General features: G+C 42.5%; 1 protein-coding gene across 4 annotated transcripts in view; it reads right to left on the bottom strand.

Annotated features, from left to right (window-relative positions):
- ddr1 (discoidin domain receptor tyrosine kinase 1) overlaps positions 1-17,348 on the bottom strand; it is a 39,284-nt gene extending 21,936 nt beyond the window's left edge. For all 4 annotated transcript variants that reach the window (XM_039805676.1, XM_039805677.1, XM_039805679.1 and 1 more), the window contains exons 1-4: positions 17,212-17,348; positions 15,515-15,736; positions 4,656-4,813; positions 2,330-2,432 (exon numbers count right to left, since the gene is read on the bottom strand). In XM_039805676.1, coding sequence (XP_039661610.1) covers positions 2,330-2,432; positions 4,656-4,813; positions 15,515-15,516 — 263 coding nt within the window. In that variant the 5' untranslated portion in view covers positions 15,517-15,736; positions 17,212-17,348. The remainder of the gene's footprint in view (positions 1-2,329; positions 2,433-4,655; positions 4,814-15,514; positions 15,737-17,211) is intronic.
- Positions 17,349-21,205: the final 3,857 nt, after the last annotated feature.

Below are 21,205 nucleotides of genomic sequence, written 5' to 3'. Positions count from 1 at the left end.
ACATCAAGCATGACCACACACATGCAACACTAAAAGATTTTCACTAATTGGGACCTTCCTCAATCCAGCCTGAGAAGAAAAGTCCATACTGCCACCACATATTGGCCACATCAAGACCACAAACTTGGCTTGGTGTGTCTGTGACGTCGGATCAACTCGTACAAGGAGCTTTGGAACAGACGCCAGGCCACAACCACGCTCTGACCACTGTGGGGCTTCTCTCAAAATGAAAGCTGATGCTCTGACCGCCAAAACAAATCACTATATCAACTCGGTCACACTGACAGTGGCGCTAGCATTTCAATCAGTCCCCTCTGTGGGTGAGATCATGCAGCCGGAAACCGCGAGATCATATCAACACATTAGTGCTCCACAAAGTGTCCTGTGATGGAGGAGGACGGAGGGAGAAGAGGATGAGGAGGGAAAGAGGAGGAATGTGGCTGGGCAGAGTTCAGTCCACCGTGCACCAGCCAGCAGGATTAACATTACAACACGCTGTTCTGCCAAGTACCTCATTTTCTTCCATTTCTTTTTTGCTTCCTACCTTAATACAAGCCAACAATTCATCCCTCTCCCCTTGTTATCAATTCTCTTTTTCCTTCCAACTTTTCTCCACTCCCTCACACCAATAAGCTAACGTTTCACTGCCTCAGAGAAATAACAGCCACAAAGAAAAACACCTACCAGCTCTGCATCCCTCCCTTAACGCAATACCTTCCCTCAGACTCTGTCTTCAAATTAATTTCTCTGCAGCTTTCAGCACACTGTCACTTGTTTTCGATGTCCGCCGTTTTCTCTCTCAGTGTCTCCCCGAGGTCTCTTAAAAACAGGTTGGGCTAATAATCATTTCCACATGGTTAGACATGTTGGGTCAAGGCCAAGAGACCCAGCCATTACAGACAGACAGACAGACAGACACATTAGCATGTTGCAGGCCTAACTTGGCTCTCATGAATCTGACCTCACTGCCAGACAGACATGGTGGTAATATAATTACCTAGTGGGTTTTACAAAGACACACACTATCATCTGCTATCATAATCTAATAGACCTCAGACAAATTACTTAAGCACGGTACCAACAGACTGAAGAAAAAAAAAAAAGCATGCAGACAACACGTCAGTCCACACTGACATGTGTTCCTGTACAACAATATGTAATTCCTGTAGAACTACTGTTACTTGACTTAATGTGTACACAAGTATAAGTAAATCACTTACCCCAAAGTACAGTAAGTTTAGTACAATTGTAGGTCGTTAGAAGACCACTCACACTGACTAAAGTTACTCAGTTACTAGCCATGTGAAATGGCCAATGTGACATCCTGACCCGTACCTGACTGTATTAATATCAACACTGATCAAGTAGCCAGATAATGTAGCCAGATAATGAGATGAACTTACCATTTCGTTACACATAACATACTCTACTGTATATGAATCAAACAAATGTGGGTGGAAATTAAGATCTGAAGTCTGGGACAAGGCTATTAAATACACCCTATCAAGTACCAACTAACTCAAAGTAGTGATTATGTTTTCTTTATAAGAAGCTTTCTAAATTGAGTAAAAAGGTTTCAAGCCAGTTTTAAATTTTGTATTCAATTTTTTACATCACAGCTAATTGTTTTGCAAACCATGATGCTAAGCTTCAGAAATTAAAATGTACTTTTACTACTGTTCCACTGGTTTCTTTTCATTTCTGTATGGTACCGACATCAAATAGTACACTCATGAAACTTACTTGAGTTGTGTAATCCATCACAGTGAACACCAAGTATGCATTCATTTATGTCACGGTTACATTTTCATTGCATGGTGATGCAGTTGCAAACTGGCTTGAAAAGTCTGCACTGCATTATCTCACGATGACAACAAACAAATGACTGCCAACAATGTTAGGAAAGATTATTTCTGAAATCTGTCAACTGTATGGCACAGATCCAAAAATGCTATTGTCCTTTGAATGAAATACCATCTTAATTGTAACTAAACAACATATAAAATCTAAGTCATCACCAGCTAAAAATATTACATATTTCTTTATAATTTTGCTGACCTTCAGTGGTTTAACTTTTCACTTTGCTGCAGTGATGTAGACTTGTACTCCAGGGTGTGTCAGTACACCGTGACATCACTGTTGGGTGTGTTACAGGTGAAACAGAGCAGCAGTGATGCTGGGTGTTAAATTACTATTTAAACAGGATTACAGTTATTAGACTGTAACCACACAACATACAGGGAAAGTAAAGTAAAAGCCATTTGATTACTGTGGTAGGAGGAACGTAATTAGTAACTTTCTACCCTGCGCGCATGAACGCACACCCTACCTTCCATGTTTGGCCTCAGTGGAGTCTGACCAGGCGCTGGAGGCAGTGATGTCAGAGTCTGGGATGGTGCCATCCTCCATCCCCAAGGCGTAACGACACTGAGCTGCAGGGGAAAGAGAGAGGAGAGAAGGGGAGAGAAATGAGCAACATTCTCATTTGTATGGAGCACATGTCCAAGTGAAACTTAATATTTCCATTAGAGTTTCAGCAGCCATCATTGGTCACGGAGCATAATGTTGTTATGTCATCTCTGGGAAAACTTCCGGACTTCATGCTTCATAACCCACACAGACACAGAGAGGAGGGAGAAAAAATACCAAACTCTACAATAAATTGTTCCTGTCCTCTTATTTTGTTACAGAATCTCTCGGGGCAGAGCCTGTACTAATGAGCTCATGTCAAACGTAATGGCAGTGTTTTGCATCACTTATTCCTGCAAGTCTCATTTGTCCTTTCTAAAGTGACATCAACATTCAAATTAATCTGAAGACAGTGTATCCAGTGCAAGAAACTGTGACCCGTCTTCTCCGAGACTACACCTTTCCTGTTCCTTTTGTCTTTCCGACTCTCCATCCCACACAAAGCCACCTCCTCAGGGCTCTGGCGATCCTGCACAGCCCCTGTTCCTGTTACCACTGCTCAGGGATTTGCAGCAAGAGAACAAACAAGAGAAAGAAACCAAGGGTGAATGAAAGAACACAGACAGGTCTCTGATATCTGTGCTGACTCCGGTCCAGCGGCAGCATTATCAAATGATCCAGATAGCATGGTCCCAGGCAGGGATTACCCAACTACCCAGCTATCCGCTCTCAAGTCAGTCATGTGGAGGAGATGGTGTCGGGTGGAGGGTGAGAGGCTGAGGGAGGGTTTGAGTAGTGATAAAGTGGAAATGGTTACTGACAGTGATATGGAGGGGGGAGGCTGAGGGTGACAGAAAGAGCTGGGGGGTCGGGTGAGTGTCTAACTCAGTTTCTGTCATTGAGTCAGCGGATAGGAATGTTGGGCTGGATGACAAACCCTAAAAACCCCAACGGGTGCAGCAACACACACACACGCACGCACGCACGCACGCACGCACGCACGCACGCCACGCACGCACGCACGCACGCACGCACGCACGCACGCTATTTTATTACATCATCACACATCAGCCGTCATCACCCCGCTATCTGCAATCTTCTCACCTCTCTGTCTCGGTCTCTCGCTCCGTGGGTCTTTCACTTTGTCATTTTTCATAAAACTTCGGCCCACGCACTTAACCTTCCTGCACACACTGTCAAGATGGATTCAGTTGTTTCAACAGGACAAACTGTGTGTTGGTGTGTGTGTTGTACCACAGTCTGGTCATCTATCTCCAACTGTTCCATTTCCATCAATTTAGCTACAAATCAAGGTTAAAGGTTTTTTTTATTAGTCACGTGCGCAACAATAACAGAAGTAGTCGTGTTGGCCATAAAAATCTTAAGCCCCAGCCATGCACCTGCAACAATGCTCATTTAAATAACAAAAATGAAAATCATACCAGTAAAAGCTAAATCTAAGACAAAAAATGTTTACCATAAGTTTAAATATAAACAAATAAAATGTAATGAAGTAATATAATTACATAATATAATTTAAATCGTAGATTAATTTAGTGCAGACACAATTAGTCGATAAATCAATTTCAAAGTCGTTCAGACAATATTGCCATCACAAGAGCTACGCTAGCTTGCCTAAAAATGAAACTGATTATCAAAATAGTTGCAGATACATTTTTTGTCGATTGACTAATTGATTTATCAACTGATTGTTTCAGCTCTAATTAGAATAATCTATTAATCATTTGAGTCTTTTATATTTATAAAGCAAAAAGTTCAAACATACGATGGACCCAGTTTCTCAAATGCAAGGATTTTCTCTTTTATAGACTAAGCTGCTTCACGCTGTGCTCTTAGATCGTTAAATAGTCTCATTCAGAGACGAGCTGCTGCAGTCAGAAACAGTCTCCTCTGGTTAAACCTGGTTGGCTCTAATTTACTAGCCCCTCATGCGCTCCCTTCCGACATTTTGACTGACACTTTCATGAGCTGCTTGTGCATTAGCGGTCTTGACGAGCCAGCCCAGCTATCTCATTCTCCTATTACACACGACTGGCTGGCAGACAGGGAGAGGACACAGGATAGCCTGTTGATAGCGGACGGAGAACGAGCCTTACTGATCTGAGAATGTGAGCAGAATGTCAGAGCAGCAGGACCGACGATTGCTGTGCAAATGGACATGAGGAAAAGAGGGGAAGTAGAAGCTGATGGTTCTCTTTGTTGCATGTGTGTACACCACATCCTACCTGGGTTAAAGTGCCACTCATGATCCCCTGAAGACGACACCAGTGCCACCAGGACTGTGACCACAGTGACCGGAAACAGCCGCAGGGTTGGCAAGGCCATGACAGCAGCGACACACCTGGTTACCTGTCCAGGGACGCAATGATGTCCCCAGGCATACCTGTCGCAGAAAAAGAGACATTTAGGATTCTTGTCTGTGCTTGTAGAAACTGCACCAACCACCACCAAAACACAAAACAGTTTTATTTTCACACCCACATATACATTACACATGCACACATACGGTTCTAGCCTGAGGCTGCTGAGGCTCACAGGCTCAGCATCTCCATCGATAACTACCTCAATCAAATCCTCTTAGTGGAAAGCACAGAGTATGTCTCACAGTCATTGGTTTTCTGAGTTTTGCATGCCGAGCGCAGCAATGGGCCAAACCCCAGAGGAGCAAGCACAAAGCCATATAACAAAGGCCACTTTCACACACTAATTTGTTTTTCTCTCTGGCAGCAGAATACCGTGATATAATAATACTTGCTGCTTGCTACGTGCTGCCTTTAGAAAGGGTCCAAACAGCTTGGTAATTGAAGATGGTATAATTAGCTAGCCACATTTACTCCCAGAGAATTTTTGTATTCCTTCTGTATTTGAAACCGATTTCAAACCCACTTTCCCCTAATAGCGCGGAGCATATTTGGAGCACCCGGTCGCAGATGCTTGTTTGGAATAAATAACAAATAGATGAAGCTGTAAGATTGGAGAAATGAAAGCCATTGAGTGAGAGAGAAAGACAGATGTCAAAGTATTTTGAATTGATGGGGACACAAACATGGTCTGTGCTAGGTTAGTGCAAAGTAAACTTTGTTGCGCCCACAATTTGCGATGTGCTTTGTCGTGGTTGGACAGCAATACCGTAATCCCTTGTTCCATAAACTGCCCTAAACTTCTACACACACCCAGCTCTCTCATTGAGGTGCTGGGAGCTAAAACTAATTCAAAATTCAACTCTTACTACCGGCTTTATCAACATGATTGATGGTAATTTGTCTTAGTTAGCTGACTTAAACAAAGACAGAGAAAAATAGTAAAGCCACTATACACAGTATAAAATACATTATACATAGTATAAAACAGACACTATTCATACCAATTGAATAATCATGAAAGCATTTAACAAATGGGTAAAATAAAATCCAATAATAAGAACACCATAGATAAAACACTTGCACCTGTAGAGAAATTAGTAGCAACATCAAATGATCCACTAGATAAAATCGTCTAGTGGCTAGTCGTGACTCTGATTCAAACCTTGGATGATCATTTTGGAGGCTGTAGTTAGTGGTTGTGTTGAATTGTGTTGTGATATGCAGACAGGTGTTACCAATATTTGGTTTATCATCATTACCATGAATGACAAAATATTAGGAACATCTCTCAGAGTAACTCAATATAATTCAATGAAACGACAAACCACAGCAACAAAATGATCATAATGTTGAATCAACACCTCTCTTTAACGGTTTCAACAGAAACGGAAGATTCTAACCTTCATGAAGAGAGGAGGCTCTTGTTACAGGACTGCTGTATTAGACTGAAGTAGTTTTAGCTAAGTGTACCTCAGTAATAAACTGGCAACAGAGTGTAGATCTATGATATTTTCAAAATGACATAGGATGTGAAAAATAAGCACATTTTATTGCTCTATCCCTCGTGTACATTTTACTTTTGAGACGTCTTCGAGGAAGACTTGCAGTGGTGAAGCAAGAGGGAGGAAAGAAACCTCATGATAAGTGGAGGTCTGAAGTGGGAGTGACAGCTGGGAGAGACAGAGAGGCCAGGCTGTCTTCCCTTTAGACCCTCTGTGTTTCGGCTTCATCTCTGACTAGACTGGGACAGGCCGACAGCTGACACACAGCTGTAGTGACAGATGATCGTTGGGGGGGGGGGATTTGTCGAGGGAGTTGGGGAGGGGGAATGTATGGAAACGGAGTGAATAGTAGAGTTAGCTCAGGCACAACAGGGCGGAGACGGTGGAACAAGAGCAGCGAGGATGTGTGTGTGTGTGTGTGTGTGTGTGTGTGTGTGTGTGTGTGTGTGTGTGTGTGTGTGTGTGTGTGTGTGTGTGTGTGTGTGTGTGTGTGTGTGTGTGTGTAGAGGGTGACTTATGGCCCCGTACGGTGTGTATATGCATTGGTGCGTGGGGCGCATTTGTGGGCACAGAGGAGATCTCAGGGATAGCCAGCCAGTGCAGCTGTCCTGAACGGGGACACACGCAACCCATACATGGTGCATGTGTTGCGGGAAGAGGAAGAGAGGCTGAAAAACACATAAGTTGTCCGAATGAGTAAGTATGTGTGCGAGTATGCCAGATGACAAAAGGCTGAAATATGGGGCTTACTGGACTAAGTTCTTTGTGTGTAGAATCAGAGCTGAGAATCTGATGACTGGGGCCACAAATCAGAGGCAATCACCATAACAACCGTGATATGAACATTATCCTCGACAGCATCTCATCACCGTTTTGTCAATGAAAGGGGAAACAGGGGAGCAAGCTTTTATCCGACACACCACAGAGAAGAAGGCATTATAAACAAAAGAGGAAAAAATTAAATAATCTTTAATTAAAATTATAAAATCAGCGACAAAAATGGTTTGGCGAGCAGGAACAAAAGTGGCTACAACCATCCGAGAACATTGTTGTTGGAAAAGTCAAGTGGTGTTGAACAGCTGTGGTTAGTGCTCAGAGAGAAGCAGAAGGACCTGCTGTGTTCTGGAGGCAGCACAGTGTGGAGCCCAATCTACACACTCATATTTTGTCTCTGCTAATCCATACGCAGGACTAATGAATACTTATGAGCAGCTGCTGTTTCTCCCACACAACGAAACACAAAGAGACCGAGTCAAGAGCAGAGAAACGCACAGGAGTTTTTAGTTAGCAGCCATTGCATCATTAAAGATAGTTTGCCAGAGTCTCTATAATTAGATTGCTTCAGTGAAAAACTGGCAGGACAGCTTTGGCACTGGTTAGCGTATTTTCTAGCGAGCCCCTCGTGTTGGAACCAAACGTTTGCATTTGTTATTCTTTCTAGTTTTATAATGAAGCCGGTCCACCTAAAGGATTATTCAGGTAGTTTTGCACGTTTTAGCCCATTAACTGCAAAATTGTGCATGCTTTACATCACTGCTGAGAATATCGTAACTATCGGCTTTTACATTCCAGACAGCCATTAGTCCGAGACGGTCAGTATAAAATCAACTTGCAGAAACTTGAAACCTAAGAGAGGTAATCAATCACATTCATTTTGTACACTTTTTTTGTTACAATTACATAAACAACATCCGAGACTCAAGAGAGCCTGCTGAACAACAATATTTCAAAAGCGAGAAACTAGAAAACTCACAAAATGCTTTTAACAATGATTGGCTTTAGAACAACAAACCATTTGAACAGCAGGATTATAGCAGCCAAATTTACTGGTTGAGCATTCTTGGAGATAAGGCAGTAACGATTGGTCAGTCAGTTAGAAATGGCTAAACTATTAGATGGAATGCCATAAAATTCGGTACAAACATTTAAGTCCTCCACAGGATGAATTGTAATAACTTTGGTGAATCCTTAACATTTCCACTACCTGTGAAACTAATGGCATCAGCCTCAGCTGTACTTTGTCTACGAATGACTGATAAGCTGATTAGCAACTTAGTTGGTAAACAAGTAGACTGGTAGTCTTGTTACAACATACCCTGCTCTCATCTGCATTAATAGGCGATAACTTAATGCTGACAAAAAACACTGATACCTCATGTTTACTATGATTAATTACTGTTATAGGTATGTTAACAGTAAATATATGCAAGGGAAACCAACTATTGCATAAAAGATACTAAATGTATCTCAAATGTATCATTTTGAAAATGGTAGGCAGTGATATAAAGGATATGATTTGTAGTTAATAAGTTAAACCCTTTAAGCCTTAGGTTTCTCGTCCTTACACAGACCTCATTGTGTGAAGTATCCAATCACAGCAAGATAGAGTAACACGCTACCTCAGTTAGACCTGACTAATGGCTGCTGGGAGACAGAAAGTGGTGAGCTCTTTGTTTTGGATTTCCATCAGTGTGAGGTTGTATGCACCACTACCCTCTGAGTCTGGAGAGAAGAAAGCATTAATTAATCTTCAAATTTCACATCACTTTGAAGGGTGAGACTGTGCAAGCTGCAGAAGCAAGGTCATTGGATGGCTTTCCTGTAAACAGGCTTGTTTCTGTGTGACTCAGGGATGGTGTGAAAAAACACTGATCCCTGCGGGGCCACTGTGTCCTTGTTTTTACCTAAGACCCACTCCAAGGGCAGTTGTAAGTTGTTTGGCTGCACAAATCTGTCCATGGAGTTCTTTTTTTGATCTTGAAACATTTCCTTCAGATTACTTTGGTTAAATATTAAAATATCACTCAGTCTAATATTTCCTTCACTCTCAGCATGGAAACAACACAACTACTCCCCCTTAGTCAGCAATGATGGTTGGAGACATTTGCTCTTAGAACTGAAAATACAGGCAGGGCACTTTTATTAATGCCCTACAGTGAAATCTACAAGTGACCCGTATGTCAGGAAGAGACGAGTGAAGTCCGGTGATAGTGTCATACATTGGTCATCAAATTGTACAGATGTGTGTCACACTATTCATCTGTACAAGGAAGTCCCACTCATGACTGTGGTATCTGATCATCCTGAGTTTAACTAAAGGGTGAGGAAGCAGGAGGAAAGAACTGATGAGTCAGTTAAACAGGGTAATGAAAGCTGAAGGAAAAGGCAGCAATGGTGGCCAAGTCAGAAAAACAAATTAAACAGCAGTAAGGAGAAAAGGAGAAAGTGTGACTAAAGGATGACTGAAGTAGGTGGTGATTCACGATGAAACACTGAAGGAAGCATGGTAAGGGGATTGTAAAATAAATCATGTTTCCAGGAATAGTTAAGTTGTGCTGAACATCATATGACTCACTGGCGAAAAATACCCAATTCAAAACACATCTTCCTGGTGGCACAGAAAAAGCAGTGCTTTGCAACAACACTGCTAAGATGTCTAAAATTTACAAGCTAACACTGGTTTAGTTCTGAGGCTCATAAGCCGAGGCTCGAGGGTAGTGCAAAAAAGGGTAAGAGAATGAATGTAATAAAGTTGGGTTCATTAGCATGCGAATACACAAAGCTGAAATCAATCAAAACTAAAGAGTGAAACTTCCGTCTTCTCCCTTTTCACTGCCTGCTTTATACTTGGACGCAGGTCCACTTGGCCCCTCAGTCCATACCAATTGCAGCATTGCTCGGCATATCTGCATGGCGGACAAAGACAAATGGTGACTGATTACCAAAAGTTGGTCTGGCAAATGAAGAATGCATTCATCAACCACAGCCACACAAACCTATTTGTAAGTGTAGGGACAAAGCATTACAAGGAGCTTGTAGCCAGAAAGACCCTTGAAAACAACAACATTCATCTAAAAAGGGGTTTATCCTGAGATACTAAAATGTCAGACATCTAAAATGTATACAGACTATTATATTTACACATTTCCAAAACCACAATGGCTTTAAAAGTATGGGGTAGCGCCAAAAACACTTCAAAAAGCTGGTTATTTAAGTCTGAGTCTGAGTCTGATTGAGGTAGGCAGTCATCTCTGCCTGTAGAAGGCTGTATCTGACGGTGATATTGTACAGGTTTGTTGTAGATACTGTTCAGTAGTACTTGATAGATCTAGAACGATATAGCAGCTGATATTAGCTTACTGCAGATATATAAGTAATAATAGGAAATGCCACGTTTGATTATGTGATGTACAACAAAATCAGATTGTTTCAAACTCAAATATGGCCACAAAAATCCAGTTACAGTCACAAGCTAGTTTATGGTCTTTCCGGATGATTAGCTTTCAACAGGATTAATGTTGCAAATGGTTAACAATAATACATGCATAAAGCATTGGGGTCTTGCCTGTAGGTCTGCAAGCCCATTGGGACCCAACGGCCTTGAGTCAATTCGGGCCGGGCTCGGGCCTTCTTTTGTTTTTAATAGACCGGGCTCGGCCTGGTTCAAGTGATTGGTGTTGGTTTCCAGCCGAGGTCGGGCCTTAAAAGTTGTAGACTTTGTCAGGCCTGGCGGGGTAGGGCTGGAGGTTTTGGCCCTTGCAGGGCTCTTGTCTTGCCATAACAAACTAGGTCTATGTGTCTAATTGTTTTATTTTTTTTGCAGAATACAGTTTATCCATAACCTGCAGTGTGCAGGTTATGGATAGCACAATTCCATTGCTCAGAGAACAATGTTGCTTGTACTTGTTAGGGTAACGTTCATTTTTGGCAGCTGATTTGTCCAACCTATGTGCCAATTAAAAGCTTGTTTAGAAAATGGAGACATTTGCAGGTTTGTCTGTTAATCAAGAACAACAAGTCAATAAGCTGCACCCAGGTCGATTCAAATGTTTGTATGTAGCTACAGAGGCCTGCAGTACAAACAATATTTAATCTGGACTGTTTTTTAATTGTATCATTGTGCTCCAATATTATGGCATCTGCAGAGGCAATCAAAGGAAATAAGCTTGATCAGATACATACACTGTAACAACATGGTGGATTGCCTGTACCAAATGCACAAGAGCGAACTACAATAAAACAAAAGATGTTCTGTAACAGCTGAAATGTGACAAAGAAGTGAGCGCAACACCAAATAAAAACCCCACCAAGCAAAGGTCTTGTTAGCACCTCTGGCAATCAGCAGGACCTATAATGTCAGTATAGGTCCCGCTGATTGCCAGAGATGTATCGGTGAATAAAAGAGTGAATTCCTCTCTGTGTGCCAGCAAAGGAACAGTTGAAAAGAGTGCATTACAAGTTCTTTTGGGAAACTGGTTTTTGACTGACAGTAACTGGAACACGGTTTTGGTTGTCAGGGCTTGAAGCTTTATACATGTCTTTACATGAAGTTTAACTTTTCTCAGCTCCTTTTTCTCTGTATAATGCATCTGGAATGAAAGGAGTGGCATTTCACTTCCTAGTGAAAGTGAGTTAGACCTTTATCACTTAAAAGTTAGAAGTTAAGTTTCACCAAGCTTCACCGCTACAGTGAGGGAAGATTAGTTCTGAGTTTGACCTTAGTTGAAGTGTGGGTGTAAAAATGATTATGAGAATCTAGCAGATATGTGGCAGCATTAGCATGTTATAATGATACTGTGGCAGCAGAACGTATGCGAATGGTAGTTTGACACCGAGGCCGTCACCGAGAACGTTTTAGGGCTGCAGTGTGATGGCAAGCCGCAGCCCAATTCCTTGAATTCAATTTGCACAGTCTCACTGCCACCTGTCAGAGAACAAGTGAGAATCAGAGGGGAGGATAGGGTGAAAGGAGAAAGGAGAGGCATGTGACAGCACAGTGTTACTCTCACAATGGGCAGCGAGAAAACGGCTGGCGACAGACATACTGGAAAACAGACAGAATGGTGGAGGAAAATTCCCTGCAGTAAACGAACGAAGAGACTCCGAATGACAGAGCGAGCGTGGGACAAAGGCAACTCTTAGCCCGCAGGAGGGGGGAAATTATTCATTCAGTGAGCAGCTATTGAAACAGAGAGTGGAAACGGGAGAAGAAGGGAGGGTAATAAGAACAAGGGATGGCCTGGAGAGAAACAGAGCAGAAAGAGAAACCAGAGAGCCCAGGTCAAACAGGAATGAGTGCTGCGAGACTCAGCATTTTGAGTCAAAGTGAGAAAAACAGGCCAAACCGAGCCCTCTAACAGATGTCTTCTTCTCATTTCTAATGAATAACAGCCGAGCAGAGAGAAAAGATTTGCTGATGTCTTTGCACCGTTTAAGGTTTAGCTACTGCAGTGGACAAAAAAAATTTAAAAACACTCATAAAAGCAAATTTTGATCCCCAAAGTGTTGCACTTTGCACTTAAACACACACACACCTACAACTAAACACCTCAGGCACAGGCTGATACCTCTATCACACTTGCAGTCCTCCTCCTCTCTCTAAGCAGAAAAAAGCCTCCTAAAAGAGCTAAATTACACATCACACAACAGTTTCCTGATGCTAATATGCCCCTCCAAACCCCTGGGAAAGAAAGACAGACAGGTCCGCCCTACTCAGCGTGGATGTTGTTTTAATTCAAATTTATCATACGAAGAGAGACATTAAAAAAGAAGTTCACCTTTGATGTTGAACACGATTTTCTTCTATGTTCCAACAAGGTTTCAAAAGCACTTACTTTGCCAGAAGCCATTAGTGATTATTAGTGATTTCCTGAGCCACGAGAGGCACGGTGTGTGCTAGCAAATCAAGACGAAAACACCACCAGTGTGAGGATTTGAACAGAGGAAAAAAACACTGAAAAGAAAGAAAGTGCAAGGGGGGAGAGAACAGAGCACACGCTGGCTTTTAAGTTTGAGAGAGTTTCCATCTTTCATAAGGTTTGTCTATAGTTTTCCCAGAAGCGATAACTTCAACTGCCAGATGTTGGAGACGTGTGAAAGAACTCGACGTGATTCACGGTTTGGTTTCAGCTCGCAAGATTCAGCATTAGCAACCTGTATTCAGTACATCCTTAACTTCACTCAACATCATAGGATTTAAAAGGGGGATTCCACCAATTTTACCCATCAAAGTGTGTTTACATGTACTGAGGAGAACTACTGCATGCATGAAAAAGTTTGTATAAAGACCTCTGCTCCAGAGGGAGACTTATTAGACCTCTGTAGCCAGCCTCTTATCGATGCTTGAGGCAAGCTGCTCGAGGCTACATCTGCCAGCATAACACACCCAAACCTGAGAGCAAACTGTTTCACGGCCGAGTTGCATTGTGGGTAATGTATGCCCCAGGCTTTGACATGAAAGAAGAATGCATTGAATAAAAAAAATAAATAAAAAAAAAAGGACAATATCTGCTGCTTCAATTTTAATCCTTTTGTTCTAACAAAGTCTGATAATGTTATAGGAGTGCAAAGCTTAATCAGTGGAGTACTCTTTTTGTGAGAATATTTTATTATTTATGAGTCATAAAGCATGGAATACAGTTGAGAAATTACACACTAGGGAGGAGTTACTTGCCAACTTCTACATTTTTGTTTTGTTTACATCTTTTACTTTTATCTCAATAAATGAAATATTATAGCTACATTAGCACCTCCAAAAATGGGCCACTTTTAATTTTGGGACATATGCAAAGGAATTTCTGCAGGTTCCTGAGCTGAAAGGAGGCATCAAGCCAAGGTCCTGAGATATTTGATAAGATAGTGTGACAAATTCTTTGAAGAAACCTCAGCAGCCAAACTTTAACCCCAGTTTGCTTACACCCAGACAGCAACATTGTTATCTAAGCAGGGCACACTCGACGGGAAGAGCAAACAAATAAATGAGGAGACTCACAGGGGCGATAGGAGAAGGGAGGCTGAGATGGATGAGCGGCAGAGGAGGGGGGTTGGAGGATAAATGAAACATCTGATGCTTCTTCAAAGGGAACGGAGAGATAGAAGATGAAGAGGGAGAATGCGTGCTCCATGTTAGATGCAGAGAGAGACAGACAGATTGCCAGAATGATCAATTAGGGGATCAAAAGTATGCTGGATGTCAGGGTGGGATGGAGGGCTAATCTGAATAAAGGTAGGACTAGGAGATGGAGGATATCAAATATGGATTCAAGAACTTACTGACAACTAAAGCCCAACAACACCCCGGGTTCTCGCTTTGAAGTGTCACCACCCATTACTGGATGAATTGGTTTCTCTGACAGTCTCATCGAGCTCGCTGTGCATGTGACCACACATACGGCAACTGCAACTGAAAAGTCCAGCTGTCTAGACTTGAGGGGAAATTGGTTTAGGAAATCAGAGTGGACAGTTGAGTCCTGCCTTCAATTGGTTTTATTTTCCCATTAGCAAGGGACTGTAGAGAGGGGAGGCAATTGCAACTGTGGCGTGTCTTTGGACTTTAATGAATTCCTCCACTGGCCTTGCTCGGTCTGTCGGGAGCCAATTACGAGCAAACACAGAATTGAGTTGAGTTGCTGCCTAATACTTGATCGTCGTGAGAGAAGTCACATAAAAGACCTGTCTTATGGATGGAAAACACCATTGTCATCATTGTGTTCTTTCATGTGGTTAACTAGCCAAATTGGCCACATCGCCACAAAGATCAGGCAACTGTGCAAAACATGCAATTCAGCTATTGTGCAAGATCTGCCTTTGGGTTTTTGGATTTGTATCCACCTGCTTAAAGTCTTTTCAGAATGGTCTACAACCAGAAACACAGACAAAGTCACAAAGCATGGCTGCCACCAAACAATGACGCAGTTAGAGGACAACAGACTATGGTCAATGATCAACCAGACTACACAAAGCAGTGTTTCCATTGTGGAGACTAAACTCTTTGTGTGTGTGTGTGTGTGTGTGTGTGTGTGTGTGTGTGTGTGTGTGTGTGTGTGTGTGTGTGTGTGTGTGTGTGTGTGTGTGTGTGTGTGTGTGTGTGTGTGTGTGTGTGTGTGTGTGTTTTTGTGTGTGTGTGTGTGTACACGCATCAAGAGTGTTATCAGTCACAGAACAGCAATAATGCAAACAATTAAAACTTGTAAAATGTTTTCATGTCAAAATCTTTCCAAGACTTGTGTTGCTAAGTCCTAAAATGTCTAAAGACTGAAACAAAACAAATAACAAAACACAGCCATTTCACAGACACTGTCAGACAAATTACTTTGCTCTGTGCATACTTGTCCACAAATCATATTATGCAATTAATGTCAATTTCTCTTAAGCCTGCCAAGAGACTAATCAATAAAATAACTGTTCCCCATGTGTGTGCATGCGGGTAATTATACTCACATAACTGTTCAATCCAACTAATTAATATATTCTGTGTCTCCTCTCTGCTGGACTGCACAGCTGAGGAAAAGCAGCTATGCAGGGCCAACGGCTCTCGTGGGATGCTGTGGGAGACTTAGCAGCCAGATGCCCATCAGACAGCGCTCCAGAAGACCTGAGTTTGCTGTGAGGGACTGTGTACACACGCTCAGGGCTCCTCCTCACTTTATGCCCCTACTTTTGCTACAGAGGCAGAGAGGGAGGGATGGAGAGAGAGAAAATTGTCTTTTATTGCCTCTCTATCTATTGGCATATAGCAAAGGCACCCCCACCTCCTCCTCCCAACAGTCTAACAATGCTTCAATTCCTCTGGACTGCTCAGTCCCTCAGCCAACAAACTACCCACATCTCTAGTTCTCATGTAGTGGAAAGGTGACTGCCCCTGCTGCTCTGCACACAAACTGAAGCCCACGGTTAACTCCTCCATCAGGCCACCTCCGCCTCTCTGCAAGCATTAAGGGCATGCACAACAAGCTGGTAACAGAAACATATGCAATCACACGCACATTTTCCCCGCTCTCTCTTTCTGTGTCTTGCTGCCATAACTGATATGCATTTTCTGAGCATGACTTTTTTTCTTGATTCTTGCACCATCTTGTTCACAGAGAATATGAGATTTATTTATCAAACTACATGATTGATTCACTCTCACCACCGCTTTCTTGTGGCTCATAAATAATACAAAATGTGTATTCAGTTCAAAGTCCAAATCTTCTGGCGGCTCCTCCATAGAGTTTAAAAATGTTTTCTGTATCAACACAGCTTCTCCTCTCCAGCGCCAGGCCGCCCTGTAGTGATGTCAGGTTTGGTTCTGGTGACTGGTTAGCTCATTTAAGGCCAGAGGTGAATGAAACCAGAGTGGGTGGTCTTACTGGAGGTCACCTGTGGTGCTGTGAGGTTACAAGTTTAATGGTGGGTGTGGTGACCACCACCTGGATGTGTGGAGGTCTAAACATTAGACATTTTACTGACCCATTCATCAAGGCGTCTGCAGTTTTAAAGCTTGGCATGTCAAGAATAAATACCATTGTTTGACTTGTGAGGTGTGTGTGTTTTGTGAGTGAGGTGCAGTGTGAAGAATGAGTTTAACAGACTGCAAAGAAAGGCATGACTGGTGAAAACTTAGTTAGTGGCCATCACACTGTGTAAAGATTGTAAATGATGAAGGGCAAGATGGAAGAAATAAAAGTCTATTTTGAAGATAAACGTAAACGTGTGAAAGCAATATAGTTCTGGGACAAATCCGGACTGTGAATAATGTTTTGTTCTGCTGCCAAGGACCCACATTTAGCAAGACGTGGAACAGTTTGAACTGAGTCTAGACCATGATGTACACTGTCAGAATATTTCAGCTACGCGTTCGGTAACTGCCACAATGTATCTGCCACGCAAACGTGCAGAGACCGTAGACTGTTAAAACTAAGTAGAGACCCAGGGCGCAACTAGCCCTCATATACAGTACGCTTCCCAGCAGTCTGTGGCCAGCGTCCAGAGCTGCCGTGCCCGCCTCACACCGAGACTTGTAGACGCCAAGCCACAGACAGACAGACAGACAGCTGGGAATATCTACAGCAATATTATTATAGCCGCTTATTATGCAGTTAAAATGCGCAGAGAAGAAACGCGCGAAGGGTTTAAAAGAGTTTGTCAGGACTTACCTAAAAGACACGCAGAAGTTTGTTGACAGAGAGTCCAAACTTTGAGATGAAGTCTGTGTTAGACGAAGTAAAGCTGTGTTTTGTCCTGAACAACACGCGTCCACTGAATAATCCAAACGCTGCTCTGGAGCAGTTGTTGCGCTCAGTGAACGACCTCTGTCAAAACTCAGAAAACAACAAATTATCCGAAAACTGCTGAACGCACAGGCTGATATTAAACCTGCAACCTGGCTTTCCCTTGATACTCTTAAGGTATTTTGAATTTTTTTTTAACTTGTCGACAATGAGGGAGAACATTAAAAAAAGAGCGAGAAACCGTCCGGGGTCGCTGCGCCTCGGCCCCTCTCTCTGAATATGAGCCCCTTCAACTCCAACCTCAGTCCGGGCTTCGCAGCAGGGCCAGCAGGCGCCACCAGGTGCTCATTTACATAACTGCACCGGCTGTGTCCAATCACGGCTCCGAGCAAGGTGTCTGATTGAATATTCCAGCAGGCACACCATCCAATCAGAGCTCCCCGTAGGCGGGAGCTGTGACCTTAACAAAACTGTAAAATGAAATTCAACGTGAAGCCTTTGGGGGCGATGGGAGTTTCTTTGTTACAGCAACGCTGAGGTTTGGGGAATATGACATATGATACGGCGTCACGCAGAGCGTTTCACCTTGTTAACCCTTTGCATGTAAGAACATTTTGCTCTGATGTTTTAAAACGGATGTTTTAATAATATAAACTTGTAAACTCACTTGAATTATTATCTGTTCTCTCAGCATCTGGTCTGTGCCATTTAATGTGGACCCACAACACACTGCCTTGGTATTTACCTCTAAAGGAAACTTTATTACAGAGTATTGGTGGTGTAACTGTATACCATTACTGCCCCTGGGCTATAATGACTCGGATTGAAGGGTTTGCACGTAAAACACAGAAATGGAGCTGGAACCAGAAGAGTTGTTGATATGGCACCCCGAGGCAAAGCAGGAGTGAAATGGGAATTCATGTTTTAAAAGAGCCACATGAGTGTATGTTTATGCTGAATTACATCAAAAGTTGAACCAGTCAGAAAAACAGGCTGTGCAGGACTTACAGTCTGTGTTAGTACTTGTCTGACTGAGAGGAGGGAAATCTTAGCTGGTGCTCAATCAGCAGCGAGGGACAATAAAGGTAATTTAACACACACTGAGCTCCACCTTGGATAAACAGAGAAGAGAGGAACACTCTCTCTACTGCCTAATGTTCACTGGTGTGTGTGAATTGTGTAATGTGTGTGTGTGTGTGTGTGTGTGTGTGTGTGTGTGTGTGTGTGTGTGTGTGTGTGTGTGTGTGTGTGTGTGTGTGTTTTTTAACTTGCATATGTACACATTATCTCACGAATCCTTTGTTTTGCCAATAAGTCAAATGTTTTTGACTAAAATGAAGTCAGCAAAGTGCCATGCAGTGGTGGAAAGTAACAAAGTACATTTACTAAAGTACATTTCAGAGGAACATTTTTTACTTTTCACTTTAACATACTAAACGGTAGCTATTCTGTATGACAAGTAGGCCTACTAGTACTTTTGATACTTTAAGTACATTTCTTGCTAATACTCCTATACTTTAACTTACGAGGAATTTTGAATGCCGGACTTTTACTTGTAATTGAGTATTTTTAAAGTATGGTGCTGGTGAGCTACCAGGGTGCCCCTGGTGCTGCTACTTTTACTTAAGTACATAATCTGAATACATCTTCCACTACATGTGCCATGTATTTGAGATTGCAGGTTATTAACAGTTTTTTTTCCTCCAGAACTAACTAAGTGTGTGCTAATGCGTGTTTCTAATGTGTGTTTTAATCATATATTCATTATTATGATACAAATGTGTGTGTGTGTGTGTGTGGGGGGGGGGGGGGGGCAAATCCCCATCCTCAACCCTTCATCCTTCCTCCCTCCCTCCCTCTCCAAGTGTCTTTTGTGTTTATAAAGACTTTAGCTGGACTTTCATCTGGCCTGGCCTCGTTCTCTCTGCATATCATTAACATTCTCTCACCACTTTTCAATCCAGAGCTAAACCCAACCAAAGCACTCCTCTCTCTCTTTTTGTGTTTAATGGTTAAGCCTCCCTTTTTCAGTCCCATACAAAAAAAAACATAAAAACTAATCTTGCGAGCAGTTTTTTTTCTCTCTCTGTGATCATGATTTATTAATGTTTTCTGGTTCTCATACAGGCACAGCTTTTTTTTTCTAAACCTTGTTTTCCAATAATGCTAAACAAATAGAGTGATGAGTTTAAGATGAAAATTAAAGGGATGATAAAGAAATCATTGTGGATATTTTAGAGTTATTATCCGTGACACTCACTGATTACCAAAAAATGATCCTCCTGATGAGCGCAGTAATTGTCAGCCCTTGTTCTCTCTCTCTCTCTCTCTCTCTCTCTCTCTCCACAGAGCCGTTCCCTTCTCTTTTCAGCATTTTCTGTTGTGCACATCGTCCAACTGGCACTGCTTTGTTCGTTGTCCGGGCAACTGCAAATCCCCTGGCAGAAATTATGACCTTTTTCACTATTATTTGCTCACCACCCGGCACCTCCTTGCTCATATTCTTTGTGTATCTCACTTTCTCTTTGCTCTGATCTTTTTTTCATATTCACTCTTCCTTTTTCACAAAAGTTCCAGTTTTAGTTTGTTGTCACTAAAATGCCCTTTCTCCCTCCTCCCTCCTCCCTCTCTACCCATTCTCACTTTGAGTGAAAACCAGTGTAGCATAAAAAGCAGGTCTGATCCTGTGAGGAATTCACTGAGTGAGAGAGAGAGAGAGAGAGAGAGTTGTATAGCACTTTTGAGTCAGCATGGACAAGAAAGCACTCGGTGTTATTAGGTAAGGAAAGATAAAAAGAATGAAAAAGAATGAGTTGCCTGAAACATCAATAGTCTGTCAAGAAGAAGAAAGGAGTTTTTTCAACAGAGAAAAAAGTGTTTAATGTTGAAAGAAAGTCTTTACTTAAAAAAAAAAGTTATTGCATTCAGCAGAAAATTACCATTTTCATCCAAAGTTGCTATTGAGAAGGGATGACAGATGATCTATTGCCTGTCATTTTGAATACACAGCCGGAATTTATCACCTCTCTTACATCACTATGGTCAAAAAACACAAACATCTGAATTAGAAATGGAAGTGTTCAACTTAAACAAAGGCATGGTACAACACACACACACACACACACACACACGTACACGCACACGCACACGCACACGCACAGCCTGTCCACCCCCTGTCATGGTCTGACAGCTGTGCAGGGCTGCAGGGTTCAGACATCACAGATCAGTTGCAGAATGCGAAGCTTGCAGTATGTTGGGAACCGGCGTAAAACCACATACCAAGCATACTACCCCCTGAAATTTCTCCACCAGTGTCCTTTTCACTGGGAATATCCAAAACCAATAAATGTCTCCACGATGTGCAATGGTCAACACACTACAAAAAAGTCCCGCAGCTCCTTTTAGCACAAAATACCCTCTTTTTTCACATGCATGTGTGACTTGAGGTCCAGGTTTGATTTAAACATACATGCATGCATGTGTGAGAGTGTGCGTATGTGTAAATGTACAACTGTGGACTACATGCACCCCTGTGCCCCCCCCAATGTCTGTTTACTGTGCCTTTTCTGTGCTCTGTCAGTATCCGTGTCACAGGCCCAGGGCAGCTTGTATTTGATTGGCCCCTGGAGAGGATCTGGGAGCGGTGGAGGTGTCAGGGGTCACAGGGTCAGCGTCTGCCTCAGGGAAAAGTTCCTGGGTGGGGGTCAGGGTGGGCGTCACAGCCCTGTAGCTCTCTTTTAGGTGTTCGGTGAGGAAACAGTCGTGTCAGCTTCTCTCACTTTCCTCAGAGCTCTCTGACTTTCCTGTCGTCTCTGTTTTTTCCCTGTTGTTTTTCTATTTTTGGATTCAAGATTGTTGGTATATTTTCTTAACAAGATAGCTCTGTCAGGCTTTTCTTAGGCACAGTGATGGTTTAAGC

Source organism: Perca fluviatilis, chromosome 7 (genome assembly GCF_010015445.1).
Source record: "Perca fluviatilis chromosome 7, GENO_Pfluv_1.0, whole genome shotgun sequence".
Lineage (NCBI taxonomy): Eukaryota > Metazoa > Chordata > Actinopteri > Perciformes > Percidae > Perca > Perca fluviatilis.
Note: the sequence above shows the minus strand (reverse complement) of the source record. Positions and strands in the feature narration are given on the sequence as shown.